The 26,651-nt window shown below is 44.9% G+C and overlaps 1 protein-coding gene across 2 annotated transcripts in view; it reads right to left on the bottom strand.

Moving 5' to 3' along the window:
• Positions 1 to 303: 303 nt before the first annotated feature.
• The window catches only part of TBC1D32 (TBC1 domain family member 32), a 192,385-nt gene continuing 166,037 nt past the window's right edge, over positions 304 to 26,651 (bottom strand). For both annotated transcript variants that reach the window (XR_013622840.1, XM_068110762.2), the window contains exons 32-33: positions 15,393 to 15,581; positions 304 to 1,381 (exon numbers count right to left, since the gene is read on the bottom strand). Coding sequence is in view for 1 of the 2 variants with exons in the window: in XM_068110762.2 (XP_067966863.2) it covers positions 1,244 to 1,381; positions 15,393 to 15,581 (327 nt within the window). In the remaining variant the exon portion in view is untranslated. The remainder of the gene's footprint in view (positions 1,382 to 15,392; positions 15,582 to 26,651) is intronic.

Below are 26,651 nucleotides of genomic sequence, written 5' to 3'. Positions count from 1 at the left end.
TTGAAATTCCAACTTCTTTCCTGGAAGTCCTGGCAGTGTCCATATGTTTTATACCTCTCCCACCGCCCCCTTCCCACGCCCCCCCCCCCCCCAAGCCCTCTCCCTCTCTCAGATCTCTCGATGTCTCCATGTCTCTCGGTCACTGCTCTCAAATGTTGTGTTTGTGTCCTTCCCCCTCTCTCCCCATCTTGTCTACCGCTCCCTATGTTATGTTTTATGTGTCGGTTTGTCTTTCTGTGTGATTAATGTTCGCTCTTTCACGAGCCTCGACCTTGTATACAAAAAAAAAAAAAAAAAAAAATGCTCAATAGTGTACGGATTTTATTTTCTTCATCCACATCAATTCTGAAAAAATATAAAAAATTATCTTTTAAAATGTTCCAAAATCAGGATATATTGTACTGTATCCAGGTTGTATTGAAGTAACATGAGATGGTTGGGCAGCTCATGAGATGGTCGGGGTTCGAATCCCGACCCAGCTCTGAGCTGTCACCCCAGTGTTTCACAGACTGGGCTATTCATCAATGTATGTGCCGTCCCTCGGATGGACGTTAAACAGGCTTCCTGTCTGCTTGAATTCGTTCTTAGACGTTAAATAATCCATGGTGTCCTTCTCAAAGACGAGGCGAGCTATCGCCAGCACCATGAGCAAATTCCGGCCCTCAGCCATTGATGCTACCCTGCAGCCTTGTGTTGCATATGAACGAATGAAGACGACGATGACCACGAGGTGATGAAACGGTGACAACTGCTGCAAGGTTGCAGGTCACCTGTTTCCTTTGATGATCTTGTTTAAGTCCACTTGTTCTCTTTTGTGCCTGTCGAAACGGCCTCATATACTCTGTTGTTTCACTCCTCCATGAACCTCGGCTTTCTATGTTAAGAAAGAACAAGCCAAAGATGAATAAATGTCGAGTTAATGTTGTTTCACTCATTTTGTATGCAGAAAGTGGCTGTTGCATCTTTGCTGGGGGCACAACTGATGTAGATTAGATCAGAAATTTGAAATTTGCCCATGGTATAGCTCATCAACTCTTCGCAAAGGGAACCGTGGGATCTTTGACATCCACCAACTAACGCTGGGAGACGGGACGACGCCCTGTTCAACATTCATCAGAGGGATGGCACACACATTGATGAATCGCCCTGCTTGCGAAACACAAGGATGACAGTTTATAGCCGGGTCGATATTCCAATCGAGGCTAGACAGCTCAGAGGTCAGTGTGCATATCTCGAGGTGATCCTAACAGTCCTCTGAGTAGAAGCGCTTCAGGCCAAGCATAACGTAGATGTCCCTCAGAACAGAGCGATGATGAACCTTGTGTAACCGTTTCAGGTAGTCCAGCTGCTCGGCCACTCGGAACCCTCTAAGTGGCTCTTCCTGGTGAGACAAAGTGAGGAAGGACAAGGGCGTCGACCAAGAGCAATCACTAGGAAAGCAATTTTCAATAGTTATTGGGAAGGAGATTCTTTCAATAGTTTACACTTTACAAACTCTAAGGCCAAGAAGTCTTTGTCAAACTCAAAATGTTAAGCATTGGTTGTGGTGCTCTTTGTCTGAAAGCACAAATGATACATTAATTTTATCACTTATCCACACTGCAAATTGTTCCTGTGCTGATTCGAATATCTTTACCTGTTTTGGAGAAAAGGAATAAGAGGCATTACTTTTCAGCACCCTCTCTTAAATAGTATTTGTCTAATTCAACGTCTCACTCGGAGCTGTTCTATTCAATCTAGTCTCGTCTGTTTGTCTGTCTCAAGTCGAAGTTATCGCCACATTTCCAGTTTTAATTTGTTCACCCCACAATCCTTTGATGTTCAGCTCCTCCATCGTCAAAATAACGAAGTGAGGATTCGTGTGATGCACTTTCCGAAAAGCTAGGGTAAGGATATGATATGTCCAGGTCAAAAAGTCACATTCCAAGATGTGGACAAAGTTTTGATCTTTACCAAACGTGTGTTGGGAATTTGATGGTAGAAAGCAGAACTGTCAGTAAGGTAGTATTTCAAGAAAGCCGAAAGATTATTGATGTCGAGGAGGAATTGTCTCCAAAGCATCCAAAACGGGAAAAAACTAGAACGGCACTCAGTAGAGAGCCTCCGGCCTGGTTGGCCATATCACTCAATGGTGAAGAATCACTTAAAAAATTAAATAAATCTCATCTCCGAATCCACATTCAGATCTTCACCAAAATCGAATCGTTTCTTCCTTGTCACACACACAACCTGTCCACCAAGTCTTGTCCAAATCCATCCATAACTTTTTGAGATATCCTGCTATGTATCGTTTTTGGCCCAATCTCCCAATGGCGAAGAATCACTTAAAAAATTAAACAATTCTCATATCCGAATCCATATTGAGATCTTCACCAAAATCGACTCTCTTTGTCCTTGTCAGACACCCAACCGGTCCACCAAGTTTCGTCCAAATCCGTCCACAACTTTTGGAGATATCATGCTATGTATCGTTTTTGGCCCTATCTCCTAATGGTGAAGACTAATTAAAAAAATTACAGTAGCCGGATCTGAATCTGGATCTTCACCCAAATCTAATCATTTCGTCCTTGTGACATACGCTACATCTCTGCCAAATGTCGTCCGAATCCGTCCACAACTTTTTGAGATGTTTTGTTCTCAAACAAACAAGCAAATAAACAAATGGACAAACAGACAGGGGTGAAAACATAACCTCCATCCACCTTTGGTAGCGGAGGTAAAAAGTGTGAACTCATCCAAACAGTTTTACTTTCAGATGTCCAAAAAGGCAACAACAATGAAAACCAACTGCTCCATCATTTGCTGAGATGCACGACCTCCCAAGAACCTCATTATTACATTAATTACTTTTCTCCATCCATTACCCATTAATTATAAAAATCGCAAGCAAAATAACTTGAATAACCCTGAGAGACGAACAGTCAACAAGCTCGAGCAAAGAAACAATATTGTTCACCATTCCAGACATTGAGCCTTTTGCAGGTAACCTGTAATTAGCTGTATGCACGCGATGTATGTTCAATGCCTCACATTTCACAATGACAGCTTCATGTTTAACCAACAGGAAGAAGATAAACCCCATTAACAGGTTCTCAAGAAACATTCGAGAGCAAACTCAAACATCTGGGTGCAGGTTTTTTTTTTGGTTTTTTTGTATACAGGATCGAAGCTCATGAAAGAGCTAACATTTATCACACAAAAAAATCAAACAGACACACAAATCATATAATAAGGGTAGAGGTAGACAAGATGGGGGGAGAAGCGGCAGCACACAAACACAACATTTGAGAGCAGGGACATCGGGAGATCTGTGAGAGGGCTTGGGGGGGAGGAGGCGTGGGAAGGGGGGGAGGGGTGGGAGAAGTGTAAAACACAAGGACACTGCAAGGACTTCCAGGAAGGAAGTTGGTATTTCAAAAAAGTGAATCTGGGGTGAAATTAGCAGGGATAGAAAAGCTCAAGGTTTTGGATGGGGAAAGATAAGAGATGGTGGTGAACAGCTGTTTTAAAGACCTGGAGGGTGGAGTAGGATTGAAGAGAGTGAGGGAGTTAGTTCCAGAGGTGGGAGAAAAGAGGAATGAAGGAGTGAAGGTGAGCAGAGAGTCTTGATTTTGGCAGTTTAACCATTAGAGGGTTGCAGGCAGATCTTGTGTGACCTGTAGGAATATTTGGGGGACAGAGCCCAGAGAGAGCTGGGGGAGCAAGGCCGGAGAGGAGTCGGTAGAAGACAGAAAGCCCACCAACCTGCCTGCGGTGAGTAAGTGAAAGGCCCTCAGAGTTAGCTTCATCGCGGGAGATTCCAATGATTCTGAAAGCTTTGGTTTCAACAGCATGAAGCCGAGCTAGGTGTGAGGCAGGAGCACCGGCCCAGAGGGGAGAACAGTATTCCATTGAGATGCGGATGAAAGCCTTGTATGTGGTGAGGAGCTCAGGTGTGCCTGAGAAAGGAATTGGAAAAAAGAATTGGAAGGAAGGACTTCGCACGACGGAGGCTGCCCAGTCGGCGACTGGCTTTGGAGGCCAGATTTGAAATGTGGTTTTCCCAGGAAAGATCATGGCAGATAGTGAGACCCAAAAGCTTGAATGACAGAACTTCTTGGAGAGGATTATTCAGAAAGTGGATGGGAGGGTTGTCCAGTCAGTCTTTTCGGAGAGACATAGTAAGAGTGTGAGATTTGTCAGGATTGAAAGACATGTTCCACTTGTTTGACCAGTCTGTGATTTTGTCCAGGTCTGCAGAGAGTGAGGAGGCTGCAGACTGCCGATCTGAGGGATGAGGAATGGAGCGGCAGAGAGTGGAGTCATCAGCAAAGAGATAGAGAGGATTTTCAAGATAGTCAGAGAGATCATTGATTAACACCAGAAAAAGCACAGGGCCCAGAACACTGTCTTGGGGAACTCCAGCCTGAACAGGAAGGGGAGATGAGAGAAACCCATTCAGGGCCACACGTTGACCACGACTAGAGAGGAAGTCCACAAGCCAAGCGTGGAGATTTCCATGGATACCATAGGAGAAGAGTTTGGTGAGCAGAGCTGGGTGCCAGACCGTATCGAAGGCACGTTATATGTCAAGAGAGACAGCTCTAATTTCCTGTTTGGCATTGAGAACCTCCATCCATTGTTGAGACAGCAGAAGCAGCATGTGCAGAGTAGAGTGACCTGGTCTGAAACCAAATTGAGGATCAGAGATCATGCCATTTAGTCTGGAGGCATATCCCCAAAAGTGGCCTAGAAAAGGTGGTAGGGGTACACTCATGTTACAAGCTGGCAACAATGTTTTTCTGAAAGCCCAGACCTCTAGGAACCCAAAAAGTCTTGTTGCCAGCTTGGGAAATGGTTTGGACCAGATTTGTGGCCATTTTTCAAAATGGCCGCCTACATTTTTGGTGTTTTCTAATATTTGAGCTCTAGAACTTATATCTGGCTGTCTTAAAGGTCTCTAGGGTTATGACCTTATAACATATAGTCATACAACAATCCTCACCCAAATTGGGGTGCATGGCATATCTATAAGTGGTTTTATTGAAGCAAAAAGGCAAAAATATGCCTGAAAAACGCCTTCATTTTGATTTTTCCAAATCACTAAATTGCATACTGTGAAGTTGTTCTTTGGTCAATTTCTTTCAAAATAGTTTTAAAATTTGCCCAGATCCCTCCTCTTCATTAGCAAATCTTCAGGAATATACCCAAGTTCTCAGAAAATATGTTTTATGCATGATCAGCTACCCCTACCCCCTAAATCACAAAACGTGCCAATTTTCAATATTTCCAGATTCCAACCAATATCATTGTTGTATGACTTTTTCTCATCATGATAGGTCCAAATTAACTTACTCTATGTGATTAGGTGTTAATAAAAATTGAATTTCACACTTTAGTGAAAATCCAAGATGGCTGCCAAATGGCCATAGAATATTTGGTGGCGCGAGACCATAAGACTGCAATTTCATTCAGAGGCACTTCTAAAATGTTCCATTTATACTAAATATATGAGGCACTACTATTCTATAGGTCACATGTATGTGAAAGAGTCTTGATGAGTTGAAGATGTATTATTTTAGAGGGGGACTTTATGTAAAATTTATGTTTTATAACATTTGAATTTCAGGAAAGTAGTGTGGATTTGGAAGTGCCTTGTTTGCGGAGTATATTAGTTCCAACATAGCTGACAAACAAGGCACTTACATAAATGAAGACATAGAAGATTGTAAAATATAAGCTATATTATTTAATGTAAAACAAAAATAAACATACATAACTTGAATACATAATGCAAACATTATTATGTTACACTGATCCAAACAATACAAACGTCAATGCAATGCTTGCACCTTTAAACTAAACAAATATTTGGCACTGAATTAACAAAGTCATACCCAACAAGCTAATCTGGCTATTCATACATAAGTGACAGAATGTGGGATACAGTCATATCATAGACTAGTAATACATTGGTGGAACAGAGCTGAAGCAAGACTAGTTACATTATGTCAAATACAGCCTAACTAAAGACTAGTAACACTATTTGAATGCAGTCAAATCATGGACGTGTAATGCTATGTGGAATACAGTAGCATAATAGACTATTGACATTATGTCATATTGAGCTTAGTAAATCAAAGACTAGTAGAACCAAATACTCCAAATACTAAACTTAGTCTAGTAATACTTTGTGAAATACAACTGAATCATAGATTGGTTACATTACGTTAAATACAGCCAGCATAGTAACAATATGACATTATGGAATATACTCAAGTTTCCATGCATGTCGTCTAATCACTATCAGTCATTGAGGGGGTTCCTGCATAAGTCTGCACATTTGCATGCCAATGTGCACCGCAATCCATTTTTCCTACAGTTGCACCTGCCAGTTAGACATGGACGGGCCTTTGAGGTACATGCACACGTCGCAATTTTGACACATTCTGCTGTGAGCCCTTCCTTGGTCATGAGACGGGGCATCAGCTGGTTGTCCTCAAGGTACCAGCCGGATGTTGTTGGATTGGGGATTCCTTGGACGATTGCATTGGACGATTCAGTCATCCTTTGGCAGTTTTGAATCACTGTCCAGATGGTGTCAAACTCATGTGCAGGCTCATTGATTATCGGCATAGGCCCTACTGTAGTGTTTGCTGGATTCACATCAGACACACGCTGGTTAAATGCTGTCCAGCCTGGAACATGCTGGTCCTCGGTGTGAGACTGACGTGCAAGGAGCCATGACACATCTATGGCCATAGCCTCAGAGATAACCTGGGCATCCGATTCCATATACCAATCAGCTTTCACAGCTACTGGAAATGTTGCTTCGGGTTTCTGGGTGCCCATGCCTGAAGGTTGAATCTCATTGAAATGCTCTGGCACAGTTACAGATCTGCTACTGCTTGACTTGACATCAGGTGCAATGGTCTTTTCGCCAGGTATGCTTCTTCGAAAGGCAGCAGACTGTGAGGCATGAAAGGAGCCTTGACCGTCAAGGGTCTCCTCTATGATGTCAATGTTATCATTAGCATATCTGATGTATCCTTGGTAGGTAGCTTGTGCAAAATTCAGGGGTATTATTGTGTTGTTTTGCTCAACATATCTGGCCAAGACAGAGTTTGCAAGGGCAGTGTCAGCTCTTCTTACAGTTTCATAACTAACACCATGTCCTGCAGCATGCATTAGTTGCACCAAGTCCTTGGACCTTGTTGCTTGGTGAACAGTGAGAGCTAGCCCTAGTTGCTTTGGTGTCTGCTTTCTGCCACCAGATGCCAAACATACTATGTCCTGTGCTATGCTCAAAATCCTTTTGCTTTCTCCATCATCATCACCTTCGGAGGTCCCTTCAGAATCTTCAAATATGCTGTCACAATCACACAGCAGGCGTAGGAAAATGTAAAGGCTTTCAGGAACCACCTTCTGTGCACTTTCAGTATTGATGTCTCCAATATCTGAGTGTCCTGGCATTGTCTTGATGTCATTTCTCATTTTGACTGCCACTCTGTAAAGCCAACTCAAGAGTTCATTGTCCTTTGTTTCGGCTGAGAAAGATGGAATGTGCTGGGAGGTTTCATCAGAATCTTGTATCTCACTTTGTTCTAGCTCATCTGCCATCTCTGCTAAGTTCTGAACAACAATACCTGTTTGAATTAGTGGGAAGACTAGAAGTGAATCCTGTTGATTCATGGACTGTACAAAATCTGCCCTATCTCCTAATACCCTTTTGACTTTGTTCTTGAATGCTTTGTAACTCTGTCGGTCACATTGCTCCACACAGACACTGAAGTCTCTTCTCATCATGTAACAGTATTGGTGCCAGATGGTTTTCATGGTATAGATGTCTCCTCCAGACAGCCCAGCATCCACCTCCTCGATCATTTTGTTGAAACAAACATCTGGTGGATATTCTGGGCCTTCTTCTACCACAGTTGACTCAGACTTCCTCCTGAAGGTTACATAACAAGGAAGGTGGTACTTCCCTTCAGCAGCTATTAGGTCACTTATTCCTGCCAACCGGCATCTCATAATCTTGTTCTTTTGAGCATCATTTAGTATTCTGTCTGAGGTCTCTAAAGTGGCTACATTCCTCAATTGCTTTCCTGCCTTATCCTCCTGACAGAAAATACATTTGTCCCAGGACACTGAAGCAACTGATGCTCTAGAAGAGGGGCGAATGCATGTGGATGGTTGGTCACACGAGTCCTTTCCTTCCTTTTCATGCCGATTTTTCAGTCTCTCAATATGGTTGGCATGTGTAAACTTTGAATAACAGCCCCTGTGCCATACTATGTGTTCTTTTTCATCATCAAGGTCAATACTCTGTATTCTGTCAAGTGTTGAGATGTACTCATGGTCATGGTATTTCTGTCTCATAATCACACAGTCTTTAAAGCGTTCGAGACCAACATCTGTGGGCTTGGTTGTCTTTTCATTTTTTCTGTTGCCTTGGCAAATGAAGCATGTGCTCCAGTCGATGTCCAGTGCAACTGATTCTCTCTTCCGTCTCCCGCCTATCACAGCTACAGGTTCCATCTTCATTCATATCTGGAAAGAGACAAAGACTATGTCTACCACAACACTGAAAGCTATTTACAGCACATGCAACAAGCATGTTATAGTACATTGTTAACACAACAATTATGTTAAAATGATGATTCGGGCAGGACCTGAGGAAGGATACAAAGGAAAGTATCATTATTGCAATATATTATGTCTCAAAAATGTGTTGGTATCAAATGGTAGACTGCATTACCTTAACTTAACGTCATAATGTGAAATATTATATTTTATTGGCCATTTGGCAGCCATCTTGGATTTTCACTAAAGTGTGAAATTCAATTTTTATTAACACCTAATCACATAGAGTAAGTTAATTTGGACCTATCATGATGAGAAAAAGTCATACAACAATGATATTGGTTGGAATCTGGAAATATTGAAAATTGGCACGTTTTGTGATTTAGGGGGTAGGGGTAGCTGATCATGCATAAAACATATTTTCTGAGAACTTGGGTATATTCCTGAAGATTTGCTAATGAAGAGGAGGGATCTGGGCAAATTTTAAAACTATTTTGAAAGAAATTGACCAAAGAACAACTTCACAGTATGCAATTTAGTGATTTGGAAAAATCAAAATGAAGGCGTTTTTCAGGCATATTTTTGCCTTTTTGCTTCAATAAAACCACTTATAGATATGCCATGCACCCCAATTTGGGTGAGGATTGTTGTATGACTATATGTTATAAGGTCATAACCCTAGAGACCTTTAAGACAGCCAGATATAAGTTCTAGAGCTCAAATATTAGAAAACACCAAAAATGTAGGCGGCCATTTTGAAAAATGGCCACAAATCTGGTCCAAACCATTTCCCAAGCTGGCAACAAGACTTTTTGGGTTCCTAGAGGTCTGGGCTTTCAGAAAAACATTATTGCCAGCTTGTAACATGAGTGTACCCCTACTGTCACATTTCCTGGAAGTGCCTCCAGACTAATTTGAGAAGAGGAAAGATTTGATATCCGAAGCAATGATGGATTTTGCTTTGCTGATCATGACTTTGCTGATAATTGGGAGAAGGCTGATTGGTCTGTAGTTGCAAGGATTTGTTTTTGCACGTTTTTGTGTGAAGCGGTGATGTTGGCTGATTTCCAAGGTGATGTCAGATGACCTTGAGCAAAAGAGAGGATGAAGAGAACAGAGAGACGGAGTGAAAGAGCGGTGGAGCAGGATTTTAGGACCCGTGGGCTGATGCCGTCAGGTCCAGTTGCAGAATCAGAGTCGAGGGTTGACAGAAACTTTTCCACCTTGTCAGGAGGAAAGAACACATAGTCCAGGAACAGCTGGGTACGACTGGGTACGGTGGGTACAGAGAGGGATGGGTTTGGGACACAATATTTAGAGGCAAACACAGAGTTGAGGCATTCAGCTTTTTCACGTGCGGAGTCAGCTGTGTAGCCGTTTGAGGTAAGCGAGGGGATTGAGGGGGAACAAACACCAGAAACGGATTTGACCAGACGCAACCAGGATTTGGAAGAGGGAGACAGGTTTGCGAGTTCGGTCTTGAGAGTGGAGAAATATTGTTTCCTGGCTCTCCTGAGGGTGGATACACACTTGTTTCGGGCTTTGTGAAAGGAAATGAGATTTCCTTCCATTGGATTTGCTTTCCAGGATGCGAAGGCAAGTTGTTTCAGGGCAACTGCCTCACCACAAGATTCCGTGTACCATGGACGGGAGGAAGGGTATGACAACTGAAGACGAGATGGGATAAATCTGTGCATGACAGAGAGAGAGCAATTTACTTTGGAAGAATTCCCAGGATGAGTTGATGTCAGAGGCGGTAGAGATGGGAGACCAGTCCAGATGATTGATGGCTGCTTGAAGACCGTGCCAGTTGGCCTGAGTGAAATGCCAGACTCGTCGACGCTGAGGAGGCTCTCTGAGAATGGTCAGAGAGAACTCACCGCAGGCAGGTTGGTGGTCTTTCCGTCTTCTACCGACTCCTCTCTGGCCTTGCCCCCCCCCAGCTCTCTCTGGGCTCAGTCCCCCAAATATTCCTACAGGTCACACAAGATCTGCCTGCAACCCTCTTATGGTTAAACTGCCAAAATCAAGACTCTCTGCTCACCTTCACTCCTTCATTCCTCTTTTCTCCCACGTCTGGAACAAACTCCCTCACTCTCTTCAATCCTACTCCACCCTCCAGGTCTTTAAAACAGCTGTTCACCACCATCTCTTATCTTCCCCCATCCAAAACCTTGATCTTTTCTACCCCCGCTAATTTCACCCCAAATCCACTTTTTTGAAATACCAACTTCTGTCTTGGAAGTCCTTGGTGTCCTTGTGTTTTATACTTCTCCCACCCCCTCCCCCCCTTCCCACGCCTCCTCCCCCCAAACCCTCTCCCTCCCACACTACTCCCTGCCCTCAAATGTTATGTTCGTGTGCTTCCCCTTCTCTCCCCATCTTGTCTTCCGCTCCCTCTTTTTATATATCTTGTTTGTCTGGTTGATTTGTTTGTGAAATAAATGTTAGCTCTTTCACGAGCCTCGATTCAGTATACAAAAAAAAAGAAAGAAAAAAAGATGTCCACTTTAACAAGCACATGATCAGATGAGCCGATTGGAGCAGAAGAAGAGCAGCAGACATTTGCAGGGAAGTTAGTCATAACCAAGTCGAGAAGAGAAGATGCTCCGTTGCCTGAGATCTGGGTCTGGAAATTTACAGATTGTGTTAGTCCCAGTGAGTCGCAGAAGTCCTTTGCTGAGGTGCCATGGCTGGTGAGAGAGGTACCCACACCCAGCCAACTGGCATGGTGACAATTGAAATCACCACATATGAGGAAGAGAGAGTTTGGATGAGTAGATAGAAGTTGGTCCATATTATCAGACAGCGAGATGTAGATGGAGTCATCACTGCTTGGTGGACGGTACAACACACATATGAACAAAAGGTGGGAGCGAATGGGAAGCCGTAACGAAGGGGAAGCCGTCGGGTACACGCGAGATCGGGTGCACCCGGCACGTCGACTTTGTACCCCTTTTTGTCTAGTCGTCCCATCTTGTTTGTTGGTCTCTCTCACCTTTACCATGACCAATTCCCTTCAAAACACAATTCGTCTGCATTGACTTAGCCATATTGAACGCAAGCAAAAGAAATAGCATTCCAGATTTGGGGATGGCACGGGAGGCTGCTGAAGGTGTTGTGAGTCAGGTTTGACAAATATTACGCTATGTTTGCAGTGGAAAGCACAACAATGGTATGATTATACAGTAATCAATACCTTTGTAACTAAAGGGTTCATAAAACACCTTAATCTGATCATCTGCTTGTGAAAGTCAACATCCCTGTCACTTCTCAGAGAGCTGTCTCAATGCTGGGTAGTCTGGCATTTCACTCAAGCAGATTGGCAAGGACTGCAAACAGCCATCTTTCTTCAGGACTGGTCTCCCATATCTCCTGCCCCTGATGTTAACTCAGCCTGGGAATTCTTCCACAGACACCACATTTCCAAGTTGGCCTCCAAAGCCAGTCGCCGACTGGGCATCCTCCGTCATGCGAAGTCCTTCCTTGGCACACCTGAGCTCCTCACCACATACAAGGCTTTCATCTGCAGCTCAATGGAATACTGCTCTCCCCCTCTGGGCCGGTTTTCCTGCCTCACACCTAGCTCGGCTTCACGCTGTTGAAACCAAAGCTTTCAGAATCATTGGAATCTCCTGCGATGAAGCTAACTCCGAGGGCCTTTCACTCACTCACCGCAGGCAGGTTGGTGGTCTTTCTGTCTTCTACCGACTCCTCTCCGGCCTTGCTCCCCCAGCTCTCTCTGTGCTCTGTCCCCCAAATATTCATACAGGTCGCACAAGATCTGCCAGCAACCCTCTTCTGGTGAAACTGCCAAAATCAAGACACTCTGCTCACCTTCACTCCTTCATTCCTCTTTTTTCCTGGCTCTGGAACAAACTGCCACACTCTCTTCAATCCCATTCTTCCCTCCAGGTCTTTGAAACAGCTGTTCACCACTTTTTCCAATTCCATTTTATTTCCTGAAAGTCCCAGTCGTGTCCATTTGTTTTATACCTTGTACCCTCAATACCACAGCCCTCTCCCTTCTACGGATCTACAGATGTCCCTGTTCTCCACTGTTGTTGTGCTTGTGTGCTTCGCTCTTTCTCCCCCTCTTGTCTTCCACTCCCTTTGTTAAAAGTTTCATGTGTGTTTCTGTTTATGTTTTTATGTGTTTTATGTGTTAGCTCTTCCAGGAGCCTCGATTTTGTATTCAAAAAAATAATTCTGAATTCTTATCCCGCTTTTCGCTTCACGCACACGGGTAATTATGCTACTGCACAATTTAATTCTTACATAATGAAATATCACCATTCCTTTGTCTCCATAGTTTTATTGAAGGGCAACGTAATGGTGCATCCAGTACAATTAAGTGTATCATTCCCTTTGACAGAGGAGTGGGTCACTGCTGGAGTAGTCTTGCAGCCATGTACACACCCTGGGTGGTTTACCACTGCCTCAATATCAAGGTTACAGGATTTGAACCTTCAATCACTGGATTACAATCGAAAAGATCAGCCCTTTGTAATTCAACCATTTGTTTTATACCTTGTACATATCACGTGCCTTCAATACAGTCTGGCATCCCGCTCTGCTCACCAAACTCTCCTCCTATGGTATCCATAGAAATCAACACGCATAGCTTGCGGACTTCCTCTCTGGCCATAGTCAAAGTATGGCCCTGAATGGATTTCTCTCATCTCCCCTTCCTGTTCGGGCTGGTGTTCTCCAAGGCAGTGTTCTGGGACCTGTGCTTTTTCTGGTCTTCATCAATGATCTCTCTGACTCTCTGGAAAATCCTCTCTTTCTCTTTGCTGATGACTCCACTCTCTGCCGCTCCATACCTCATCCCTCAGATCGGCAGTCTGCAGCCTCCTCTCTCTCTCTCTCTATCTGCAGTCCTGGACAAAATCACAGACTGGTCAAACAAGTGGAACATGTCTTTCAATCCTGACAAATCTCACACTCTCACTTTGTCTCTCCGAAAAGACCGTCTGGACAACCCTCCCATCTACTTTCTCAACAATCCTCTCCAAGAAGTTCTGTCACTCAAGCTCTTGGGTCTCTCAATCTGCCAGGATCTTTCCTGGGAAAACCACATTTCCAAGCTGGCCTCCAAAGCCAGTCACCGACTGGGCATCTTCCGTCGTGCAAAGTCCTTCTTTGGCACACCTGAGCTCCTCACCACATGCAAGGCTTTCATCCGCAGCTCAATGTAATACTGCACTCCCCTCTGGGCTGGTACTCCTGCTTCACACCTAGCTCGGCCTCACGCTGTAGAAATCAAGGCTTTTACAATCGTTGGTATCTCCCACGATGAAGCTAACTCTGAGGGCCTTTCACTCACTCACCGCAGGCAGGTTGGTGGTCTTTCTGTCTTCTACCGACTCCTCTCTGGCCTCGCCCGTGCAGCCCTGTCTGTGCTCTGTCCCCCAAATACTCCTACGGGTCGCACAAGATCTGCCAGCAACCCTCTTCTGGTGAAACTGCCAAAATCTAGGCTCTCTGCTCACCTTCACTCTTTCATTCGTCTTTTCTCCCGCCTCTGGAGCAAACTTCCTCAAACTCTCTTCAATCCCACTCCTCCCTCCAGGTCTTTAAAACAGCTCTTCCCCACCATCTCCTATCTTCCCCCATCCAAAACCTTGATCTTTTCTACCCCTGTTAATTCACCCCAGATCCACTTTTCTGAAATACCGACTTCTTTCCTGGAAGTCCTAGCTGTGTCCATGTGTTTTTTTACCTCTCCCACCCCCCACCCCCCTTCCCACGCCTCCTCACCCTCAAGCCCTGTCCCTCCCACAGATCTCCCGATGTCCCTGCTCTCAAATGTTGTACTTGTGTGCTTCCCCCTCTCTCCCCATCTTGTCTCCTGCTCCCTTTATTATGCCTTATGTGTCCGTTTGTTTTTTTGTCATTAATGTTAGCTCTTACACGAGCCTCAATCTTGTGTACAAGAAACCCCCCCCAAAAAAACCCTTAGCCCAGCAATGATGTACAAATTAAACTTGTGAACCACAACACCATCAAGATAAACTATATGTAAAACTAAGGAACACAGGCATGCACACACAAGCATGCAAAGAACCATGCGCACACACACATACACACATACCTTGATATAACATTTACAAACAGAGCAGGAAGCACAGGGAAAACTAGAACAGCACTCGGTAGTGCGCAAACCTCTGCCCAGCTGAACAGTTTTTTGTTTTGTATCCCACTGATTGGCTGGATCTGAATCTGGACCATAACCAAAATCGAATGGGCTTGTTCTTGTCAGGTCCCCAAATAATCTACCCTAGTTTCGTCTTAATCTGTCCATAACTTTTGAGACATCGTGCTATATATAATTTGTGGCCCTATCTCTCAATGGTGAAGTCACTTAAAAATTATAGTATCCGGATCGTCACCAAAATCCAATCAATTCGTCCTTGTCACACCAAGTTTCGGCTGAATCGTCCATAACCTTTTGAGATATCCTGCTTACAGATAAAAAGACCAGACAGGGGGTGATAACATAACCTGCGTCCACCTTAGGTGGTGGAGGTAATAAAGAATTTAAACAGCAAACATGTGATCACTGTGTGATCGTTTTGATTTTTTTCAAATTTGAATTTGAAAATAAATATGAAAATAAACAAGTAAGGTAGTGAACTATGGCTGTTTTACATAGAAGAGTAGAAGAATGAATAATTCCGCTGCTTTTTAAAAATTCTTATTGACCAAGCATCCACACTCTACCAGAATCATAAACAAAGATTGGCTCAAAAGAACACTCATGCCAACACACAAAAGCAAGACCAGTTTCTGGTACATGACTGAACTAGCACAGTGTGAAGTCTCACCCTCAGGAATGGAGAAAGATCTTGTTCATGGCAGTGGTGCAGGACATGAGGCTGAAGGTGGCGCAGAGCGGCAATGCAGATGTACACCTGGTGGTCTGCACCAAGAGCTACACAAAGTGCAATGTAGCGACAAACCTCAGCCAGGTCCAGCCAACCCCAGAAACACTGGTACAACCACGACTGACATAACTGTGAGAGGACAGAGGAATTGTTAAGGCAACGGAAACACAAAGTTTTTATGCAAGGATCTACGATTATAGAGGAGTACAAGTTTGGGCAGGTGTTTAAGTCTGAGGAATAAAGAGCATCCTAGGTCGTGAGAGGGTACAGGAGTCATGGCTGAGGGCACGGGAGTCAAACCTGAGGGTACAGGAGTCATGCCTGAGGGTACAGGAGTCATGCCTCAGGGCACAGGAGTCATGCCTGAGGGCACAGGAGTCATGCCTGAGGGTACAGGAGTCATGCCTGAGGGTACAGGAATCATGCCTGAGGGTACAGGATTCATGCCTGAGGGTACAGGAGTCATGCCTGAGGGTACAGGAGCCATGTCTGAGGGTACAGGAGCCATGCCTGAGGGTACAGGAGCCATGCCTGAGGGTACAGGAGCCATGCCTGAGGGCACAGGAAGCTGTGGAGACCCCAGCAATCTGGAGAGAGCCCAGGAAGCTGAAAGAGGGCTCAAGAGAATGAGAGACATGGAGATTGAAAAAGGTCTCGGAAGACTGAAAGAGGGCTAAAGAGGATGTGAGTTCCGATCGGCATGGGGTCTGAGAGGGTGCTCCATTTTAAGATTATGAAGCTGGATTGCGAGATCCCAAGGGTGAGATCTAAACTAAAGGATCTAAATGGTGAGATCTAAAGAAGGGTAGGGGGACATGCCTTGGAAAGTAGACTAATGGTCCCTATATGACCATGTCCAAATTCATTACTTTTAATGTGTTACCTGGGACACCTTTCATGGAAAACATCCGATGCAGCATCAAACTCATATTTTGGAAATCGTGGTTTCAAAAGTAGGGATACCCAAAAGTCAATAAAAATAACATCTTAAATTGGATGTAGATATTTTGCAGTGCATGTAGTTTTTCTACAAAGACAGTTGAAGTTGAAGTTTTTGAAGTTGAAGTTGAAAGAAGTTGAAGTTGAAGTTTTTTTTCTGCACCATGTAGTTTTTCTACAAAGACAGTTGAAGTTTGACGTGGACTTTTAATTGTAGAATAGTAAAGAAACGTGGACAAGAGTGCAGAAAAGACCCCGAGTGAGGACACCTGGCGATTGTCTGCATATAGCTCATCTCACTTAATTGTGCAACAAGTTACTGTAATACTGTGCATTGACGTTCCACCAGTTCAATAAATTCCAAATTATTTATATGTTCCAGGTCACAAAACACAACTGCCAAAGGCTTTCCGGCTGAGGACCGAACCTTGAATTTTTTTGGTGGTGAGAATCAAGAAACTCTACACGGGCTCTCTTGGACTCTGGTATGAAATAATCGACCCCAGGACTCGTCACATATACCAATCGTGTTCAATGAAATCGCATCTCCATCCCTCTGATAATGTGAATGTGGAGCCTGGGTTCGAATCTCGACCTAGCTATGAACTGTCATTCTGGTGTTTTGCAGGGAGGACGATACATTGATGTACAGTGCATTCAGCAAGTATTCAGACCCCTTCACTTTTTTCACATTTTGATATGTTGCAGCCTTATGCTGAAATCGTTTAAATTCATTTTTTCCCTCATCAATCTACACTCAATATCCCATAATGACAAAGAGAAAACAGGATTTTAGAAAGTTTTGCAAATTTATTAAAAAGAAAAAACTGAAATATCACATTTATGTAAGTATTCAGACGCTTTGCTATGACACTTGAAACTTAGCTCAGGTGCCTCCCATTTCTCTTGATCATCTTTGAGATGTTTCTACACCTTGATTGGAGTCCATCTGTGGTAAATTCAATTGATTGGACATGATTTGGAAAGGCACACACCTGTCTATATAAGGTCTCACAGCTGACAATGCATATCAGAGCAAAAACCAAGCCATGAGGTCGAAGGAACTGCATGCAGAGCTCAGAGACAGGATTGTGTCGAGGCACAGATCTGTGGAAGCCTACAAAAAATTTTCTGCTGCATTGAAGGTTCCCAAGAGCACAGTGGCCTCCATAATTCTTAAATGGAAGAAGTTTGGAACAACCAGGACTCTTCCTAGAGCTGGCCACGGGGCCAAACTCAGGAATCGGGGGAGAAGGACCTTGGTAAGAGAGGTGACCAAGAACCCGATGGTCACTCTGGCTGAGCTCCAGAGATCCTGTGTGGAGATAGGAGAAACTTCCAGAAGGACAACCATCACTGCAACATTCCACCGATCTGGACTTTATGGCAGAGTGGCCAGACGGAAGCCAAACAGTTCAATCTTGGTTTCATCAGACCGCAGAATCTTGTTTCTCACAGTCTGCGCGTCCTTTAGGTGCTTTTTTGCAAACTCCAAGCGGGCTTTCATGTGTCTTTCACTGCGGAGAGGCTTCCGGAAAGAGGAACTCCGGAAAGAGGGAAATGCAGCATCGATCAGCAAGTTCCATAACTCAAATTAAAGTGTGATGACACCATAGTGACCATGTCATCACTCACACCAACACTGTGCCAAATGTGCTAATCACAATTCCCTCTTAAGGTTGTCATGCAGTGGAGCCCTAAACATTACACATAAACCACCTGACACCATCACTAGGTAAGCTTTTAGAACACCCGTGCTTCATGCACCGGAACTCAAATTTCAAATGTAGTACAAGAATAATGTTCTGTAGTAACAATGTAGTACAAGAAACAATAATGTAGTACAAGAATATATATAACATGTGTGTTTTTTTTTTTTTTTTTTTTTTTTTTTTTTTTAATACAAGATCGAGGCTCGTGAAAGAGCGAACATTAATCACACAGAAAGACAAACCGACACATAAAACATATAACATCGGGAGCGGTAGACAAGATGGGGAGAGAGGGGGAAGGACACAAACACAACATTTGAGAGCAGGGACCGAGAGACATGGAGACATCGAGAGATCTGAGAGAGGGCGAGGGCTTTGGGGGGGGGGGGGGCATGGGAAGGGGGGCGGTGGGAGAGGTATAAAACATATGGACACTGCCAGGACTTCCAGGAAAGAAGTTGGAATTTCAAACAAGGTGGATCTGGGGTGAATTAGCGGGGGTAGAAAAGATCAAGGTTTTGGATGGGGGAAGATAAGAGATGGTGGTGAACAGCTGTTTTAAAGACCTGGAGGGAGGAGTGGGATTGAAGGGAGTGAGGGAGTTTGTTCCAGAGGCGGGAGAAAAGAGGAATGAAAGAGTGAAGGTGAGCAGAGAGCCGAGATTTCGGCAGTTTAACCATCAGAGGGTTGCTGGCAGATCTTGTGCGACCTGTAGGAATATTTGGGGGACAGAGCACAGAGAGAGCTGGGGGTGCAAGGCCGGAGAGGAGTCGGTAGAAGACAGAAAGACCACCTACCTGCCTGCGGTGAGTGAGTGAAAGGCCCTCAGAGATAGCTTCATCGCGGGAGATTCCAATAATTCTGAAAGCTTTGGTTTCAACAGCGTGAAGCCGAGCTAGGTGTGAGGCAGGAGCACCGGCCCATAGGGGAGAACAGTATTCCATTGAGCTGCGGATGAAAGCCTTGTATGTGGTGAGGAGCTCAGGTGTGCCGAGGAAGGACTTCGCACGACGGAGGATGCCCAGTCGGCGACTGGCTTTGGAGGCCAGCTTGGAAATGTGGTTTTCCCAAGAAAGATCATGGCAGATAGTGAGACCCAAAATCTTGAGCGACAGAACTTCTTGGAGAGGATTGTTGAGAAAGTAGATGGGATGGTTGTCCAGTCGATCTTTTCGGAGAGACATAGTAAGAGTGTGAGATTTGTCAGGATTGAAAGACATGTTCCACTTGTTTGACCAGTCTGTGATTTTGTCCAGGTCTTCAGAGAGTGAGGAGGCAGCAGACTGCCGATCTGAGGGAAGAGGAATGGAGCGGCAGAGAGTGGAGTCATCAGCAAAGAGATAGAGAGGATTTTCGAGAGAGTCAGAGAGATCATTGATGAAGACCAGAAAAAGCACGGGGCCCAGAACACTGCCTTGGGGAACTCCAGCCTGAACAGGAAGAGGAGATGAGAGAAACCCATTCAGGGCCACACGTTGACGACGACTAGAGAGGAAGTCCGCCAGCCATGCGTGGAGATTTCCATGGATACCAAAGGAGGAGAGTTTGGTGAGCAGAGCGGGGTGCCAGACCGTGTCGAAGGCACGTGATATGTCGAGGGAGACAGCTCTAATTTCCTGTTTGGCATTGAGGACCTCCATCCATTGTTGAGACAGCAGAAGCAGCATGTCCAGAGTAGAGTGACCTGGTCTGAAACCAAATTGATGATCAGAGATCAAGCCATTGGAGAAGAGGAAAGATTTCATATCCGAAGCAATGATGGATTCCATGACTTTGCTGATAATTGGGAGAAGGCTGATTGGTCTGTAGTTGCTAGGATCTGTTTTTGCACCTTTTTTGTGCAAAGCGGTGATGTTGGCTGATTTCCAAGCAGATGGCAGTTGACCTTGAGCAAAAGAGAGGGTGAAGAGAACAGAGAGAGGGTGAGATAGAGCGGCAGAGCAGGATTTTAGGACCCGTGGGCTGATGCCGTCGGGTCCAGTTGCAGAATCAGAGTCGAGGGTTGACAGAAACTTTTCCACCTTGTCAGGAGGAAAGGACATGGAGTCCAGGAGCAGCAGGGTACGACTGGGTATGGTGGGTACAGAGAGGGATGGGTTTGGGACACAAGATTTAGAGGCAAACACAGAGTTGAGGCATTCAGCTTTTTCACGTGCGGAGTCAGCTGTGTAGCCGTTTGAGGTAAGGGAGGGGATGGAGGGGGAACAAACACCAGAAACGGATTTGACCAGACGCCACCAGGATTTGGAAGAGGGAGACAGATAAGAGAGTTCGGTCTTGAGAACGGAGAGATATTGTTTCCTGGCTCTCCTGAGGGTGGACACACACTTGTTTCGGGCTTTGTGAAAGGAAATGAGATTTCCTTCCGTTGGATTTGCTTTCCAGGAGACGAAGGCAAGTTGTTTCTGGGCAACAGCCTCACCACAAGATTCCGTGTACCATGGACGGGAGGAAGGGTATGACAACTGAAGACGAGATGGGATAAATCTGTGCATGAGAGAGAGCAATTTACTTTGGAAGAATTCCCAGGATGAGTTGATGTCAGAGGTGGTAGAGATGGGAGACCAGTCCAGATGATTGATGGCTGCTTGAAGACCGTGCCAGTTGGCCTGAGTGAAATGCCAGACTTGTCGACGCTGAGCAGGCTCCCTGAGGATGGTCAGAGAGATGTCCACTTTAACAAGGACATGATCAGATGATCCGATCGGAGCAGAAGAAGAGCAGCAGACATTTTCAGGGAAGTTAGTCATAACCAAGTCCAGAAGAGAAGATGTTCCGTTGACTGAGATCCGGGTCGGGAAATTGACAGATTGTGTCAGTCCCAGTGAGTCGCAGAAGTCCTTTGCTGAAGAGCCATGGCTGGTGAGAGAGGTACCCACACCCAGCCAACTGGCATGGTGACAATTGAAATCACCACATATGAGGAAGAGAGAGTTGGGATGAGTAGATAGAAGTTGGTCCATATCATCAGACAGCGAGATGTAGATGGAGTCATCACTGTTTGGTGGACGGTACAACACACATATGAACAAGAGGTGGGAGCGAAGGGGAAGCCGTAGCCAGAGGTATTCCTGGGGGTGAGGTGGAGAGAGTGCAGTGCAGGGCGAGTGAGGAAGAGAGTTTTTGATAAAGATAGCAACCCCGCCTCCAGGACGAGGCTCAGGTCTATCATACCGGAGGAGGGAGTAGCCCGGGAGAGATACTATGGAATCAGAGACATCATAAAGGAGGAAAGTTTCTGTTTAGCAGATCACGTCTGGTTTGACAGAAGCAACCTGTATGGAGAGATCAGTTAAGTTTGAACGAAGGCCCCGGATGTTTGAGGTCCATACCGTTAATGAAGAGGAAGGGGGAGCATCAGATACAGAACAGGGGGGAGGAGGGGTAGGGTAAGATGTGGAAGAGGTGGAAGAGATAGGGAGAGCTGTTGAAGGTGTGTCAGAGATTTCAGAATAGCTCGGAGAAAGGGAAGGATGGGGCGGACAAAAGGTTTGATGGTGATTGGGTGAGCCACAATGAGGTGTTATTTGAGGAGGGGGAAGAGCGAGGCAGAAGGTTGGGGGAGATGGAGGTGAGAGTTTGAAGGGGGAAGAAGCGGGGAGGACGCTTTGAGGAGGGGGAGTGAGAGGGGGGAAATTGAGAAGCAATGTGGGTGGGGAGATTTGAAGGGGAGGGGTGAGGGGGGAGTTTGGGAGGGAAGGGACAAGGGGAGGGATTTGAAAGGGATGGGATATGGGGGAGATTTGGAGGGGAGGGGTGAGGCAGGAGTCTAGGAGGGGAGGGGCGAGGGGGCGTCTTGGCGGGGAGGGGTGAGGGGGTAGTTTAGGAGGGAGGGGGCAAGGGGGGAGATTTGAAAGGGATGGGTGATGGGGAAGATTTGGAGGGGAGGGGTGATGGGGAAGATTTGGAGGGGAGGGGTTATGGGGAATATTTGGAGGGGAGGGGTGAGATTGGATTTTTGAAAGTGTATGATTTATGGGAAACGAACATTTATTGCAAAATGAGTTTCTTGTGACCTTTGAGTTAAAAATACGTTTAAGGACGCTGGATGGAGGATGGAGTGCAGGAGAGTTTAGGGAATGTAGAAAAAAGGCACTATAGGAGATGGATATTTTTTTTGGGATGAATTGATTTGGTGAGCAAGTCGAAAGCAGCCTTTTAAAGAAGAAGAAGAAAAAGGTGTTATAAAATATGACGGAATACATAACTTGAGGGGAAAGTGTAAACATTGAAGGTTAATGAGTGAAAACTATCTGGGGAAATGGGGGAGAAACACGTGGTCGAAGAACGAACGAACGAATAAGAATGAATAAACGAATGAGAACAGAGAAGGAAATGTTTGTTTGTTTTTTTTGTTTTGTTTTTTGAGTTGAGATTTACACAAGGAAGTAGGCTATGGGTGAAAAGCCTGGGAATACAGAGAACGAAAGTTATTGGATCACAAACGACGGACCGCTGAGAGAAAAACAAAGCCTCAAGGTTGTACAGTGCACACTGTACAAGGCCTCAAGACACGACACGGCAAACAGACGATCAATTTATGAAAGATAAACACCGAGAAACAACCAAAGTTGCACACAATAACTTCACACACCGAAAGATAAATACAGTTTCGACAAAATACAATTGTGAACAGACTTAACTTCGAAAAACGTGGAGACCGTGTGGAGCTTCGAAAATCCCTCCCACCGTCTCCGAGATCTCGCGAGATCTTTTACTGTCCGTAATCGAGTGTTATATATATATATATAGCATATATATAACATGTATATATATGGGAAAATTACATGCCCAGACCAGAAATCAAACCCAGGTCCTCTGGAAACCCGTACCAGTGCTCTGCCATCTGAGCTATCTGGGCGATCCTGACTGAGCATGCAATTTTCCCACACATATGATTGCCACTCTCTTTCCATCAATGCTACCGGGGCACTCCATGCCAACCATAGGAGCACCAATGGCCTGAACACGAGAGGGTCTTCCTTCAATGGGGGGGGGGGGGGGGGGGGGGGGGGACAAATCCATGTCCTCTATTATAAACACAACTGGGAGCGTAGTGAAGCAATTAGATTAATAAACAGGATTAAATAATTAAATTTATAAACGTGGGAAAATTACATGCCCAGACCAGGAACCACATATAACCACATATATGTGTCCCTTTAATAATGAGAATACCCATTTTAAAAGCCCATCTTTCCAAGATGGAGGAAGAAGAATCAGGACCTGGAGCTTTAATGTAGCGGTTCCAATGGTACGACAGCAAGGCCCCTTCAGAATAAAGCGTGATGGACACGGAAGGAGCACATATAATTGTATGTAGTAATACTTTTCGAATCAATAGCAAAATCTAACTACAGACTTGGCATTTAATATGGAATTTTTTTTTTCTTGACTTGGGTTTACTTTCTGAACTCGGTATATCAATCTGGTGAGTTTCTTTTACGCTTCGGTGATTTCTTTGTTAAAAGAACCATGTCACTGATTGTCTGTCGCAGCAAGAAGTCAATAACAGGATTATATCACAGGTGGCGTGACAAAATGTACGGACAGGTACATTTGACGATTGGCTTCACAATCGGGTATATAAGGGTTGTTGCGTTCTGTATTAGTGGAAAACAACTGCTGCACATCTACAAAAGTTATTGCCGCTTCCCCTGGAGATGGTCCGTCAACTCGACAATGCTGTTTGTCATTTAGTGGTGGCTTTACGAAATTCCGGCATGAAACAGCGTGCTATTGCTGGCAGTATGGCATCACTCAAGGTCAGGTGTCAAAGATCCTGAAACGAAATGCTCAGAGGGGTGTCCCTACTCCAATACCGAGGTCAGGACGTCCCCGCAGAACCACAAGGAGGGATGATCGCCAGCTGCACCGGTTAGTCCGCAATGGCCGTACCAAGTCAGCTAATCGGCTTAGGGCTGAGTGGCAGCAACTGACAAATGTGCCTGTATCCAGAAGGCGAGTCAACCAACGACTGGTTCAAGCAGGCTATCGTGCCAGGCGTCCCCTGAGAAAGCCACGTCTGACCAGACAACACCGCCAGCGCCGATTGCAGTGGGCCAGAGAGCACCGTCAATGGTAGCCAGGACACTGGAATCACGTGATCTTCAGTGACAAGTCTAGATTTCTGGTCTATCGTCAATATGGCCGCGTCCGAGTGCGCAGACAAGTGCATGAAGCCTACAACGAAGATTGTATAGTGCCAAGAGTCCAAGCTGGAGGTGGTGGGGTGACCGTTTGGGCTGCTTTTCATGCAGGGGGCAAAACTGACCTGGTTGTTCTGAATGGAAAGCTGAACCAGTTCAAGCACAGGGCCATTCTGGAAGAAACATTGCTTCCATTTGTTCATGCAGGCTTTCGAGGAAAGCTTTGTCTTCCAAGATGACAATGCATGGCCTCATCGTGCTCGCATGATGCAACACTTTCTTGCTGACCGTGGTGTAGAGCATATGGAGTGGCCTGCCATGTCCCTGGATATGAATCCGATAGAGAACTTGTGGGCAGAATTAACGCGTCAAATCGACAACTTGGACCAGCAGCCTGCCTCTGTGCGTGAATTGCAGCAGACTATTGTAACAGCATGGCAAGCGATTCCTGTCCAAACCTTGGCAAATCTCGTGAACAGCATGCCTCAACGTGTACGTGCTCTCCTGAATGCTCGTGGGGGTTACACGAAGTACTGAACTGTAATTTTACTGTCCGTAATCCCAGTCGTAATTTAACTTTTGTTTTTGTTAAAAAAAATTTTTTGGCTAATGTGCAAAATAAAGAGATACTTCTGGAAAACGCACAGAAGTTTAACACAGTACTGTCCGTGAATTGAGTTCGATATCAGTTTACATCACTTTCAAGGATCAATTTATTTGCTTTGAAATGTCAAATGTGGTTTTTGTTTCTTTTAAAGGTCACATTAACAAAATCTAGAATAATTTCGACATAATTCCAATGAACTTTTGGTTCTAAGTCATCTTGAAAAGTAAGTTCACCCCCACAAAAAAAAATTCCATATTAAATGCCAAGTCTGTATATAAAACACCGTGTATTTGTCTATTTGTCTGTCTCCCTTAATAAGGATGATTTGAGTGGGGGTTTAAAGGCCAATCTTTTAACATGAATGTGTGTTCACTGCAATCTATTGTTGAGGATAAAAAAAAACTAGAAAAATATTTTCCATAAAAGAGTAATTACGTCTCTTCTATTGGAATTGTCGATGGTGGCTTGCAAACCGAGGCTTAAGAGCTGTGTACAGAAGTGTTTTTCTTAATAAAAAAAACAATAAATACAAGGCGCAGAGAGGCGAAATTCGCTTCACATGATGTGCAACACACGCAGAGTAAAACGAGTGTTCGTTTTATAAGGGATAAAAATCCTTTTTATAAGGGATAAAAATCCCTTATAAAAGGCATGAGAAGGCGGCAGGGGGAGGGGGGGGGGGTGGGTGAGGTATAATCAGATCTGTGGGAGGGAGAGGGCTTGGGGGGAGTAGGGATGGGAAGAGGGGGGGGGGGGGGAAGTGGGTGAGGTATAATCACGGAGGAGTTTAATATCACGACATTTGGCCGAGATTTTAAATACTAGTCATGGATAAATCCTACTAAACTTCAATCATGACAAATTGAAGGGATACTATACTTGTTTCATTCCATGAACTTGTTGAGAAATCAACTTCCGCTGTTTACCAATTCTTTTCAATCTTGAGAAGAGTTGACAACTTGAATGACAATGTTCCCATATTATACTGCAGGTATCTCTTGCAGGTTTGTGATCAATACATATAAAGTGGTCAAGAAACACAGCAATGTTTGTGAAGATATCTTAAATAGTTTGGAAACTACAGCTCCTGCAAAATTCCTCTAAAAATATATTTATTTTATTGACCTGGAAGTATCTCCACCTATAGGTCCTAAAATTTCCAAAAAGGAGGAATAATAATAATAATAATAATAATAATGAGTTCCCTTAACAAGGAACTTCAATGCATGACAAAGCCATTATTCCCATCATGCCTGCGCATTGATGGCTTCCAACATATCGTTGTTTGTCTGTACTCTATACTTTTTAAATGCTGGGCATCAAGCAAGGAAGGAGCACGTACCATTTATAAAGCCTTTGATATAGTCCGTGGGCTGAGTAGGGTTTACATGCACCCCCCCCCCCCCCCCCCCCACAACTTAACTTCCCGGGTATGTCCATGTACCCCCCACCCTAGGGGTTAGGAAAAACTGAAGGAGCTATGCTCCAACGTGAGTCGGAAGGATTGACGCGACCAAAGACGGAAATTCGTCCAAGTTGCTTTATTGCACGTATCAAACTCGGGTACTCTGAAAAGCCCGTTTATCGGGCAGCAATATATATACACATTATGCCGGAGCGTTTGCCCGGGAAAAGCGAGACCGGGCATGCCCGGGCGTCAAGGGCGAGTCCTGGAAAGGTGAGTCTGGACCTGCCCGGGCATCCTGGGCGAGCCCTGGAAAGGCGAGGCTGGGCGTGCCCGGGCGTCCTGGAAAGGCGAGAGCGGGCATGCCCAGGCGTCCTGGGCGAGCCC

The sequence above is a fragment of the Myxine glutinosa genome, chromosome 3 (assembly GCF_964187855.1).
Source record: "Myxine glutinosa chromosome 3, kmMyxGlut1.1, whole genome shotgun sequence".
NCBI classification, from domain to species: Eukaryota; Metazoa; Chordata; class Myxini; order Myxiniformes; family Myxinidae; genus Myxine; species Myxine glutinosa.
The sequence above is the reverse complement of the archived record's forward strand: the minus strand, read 5'-3'. Positions and strand labels throughout refer to the sequence as shown.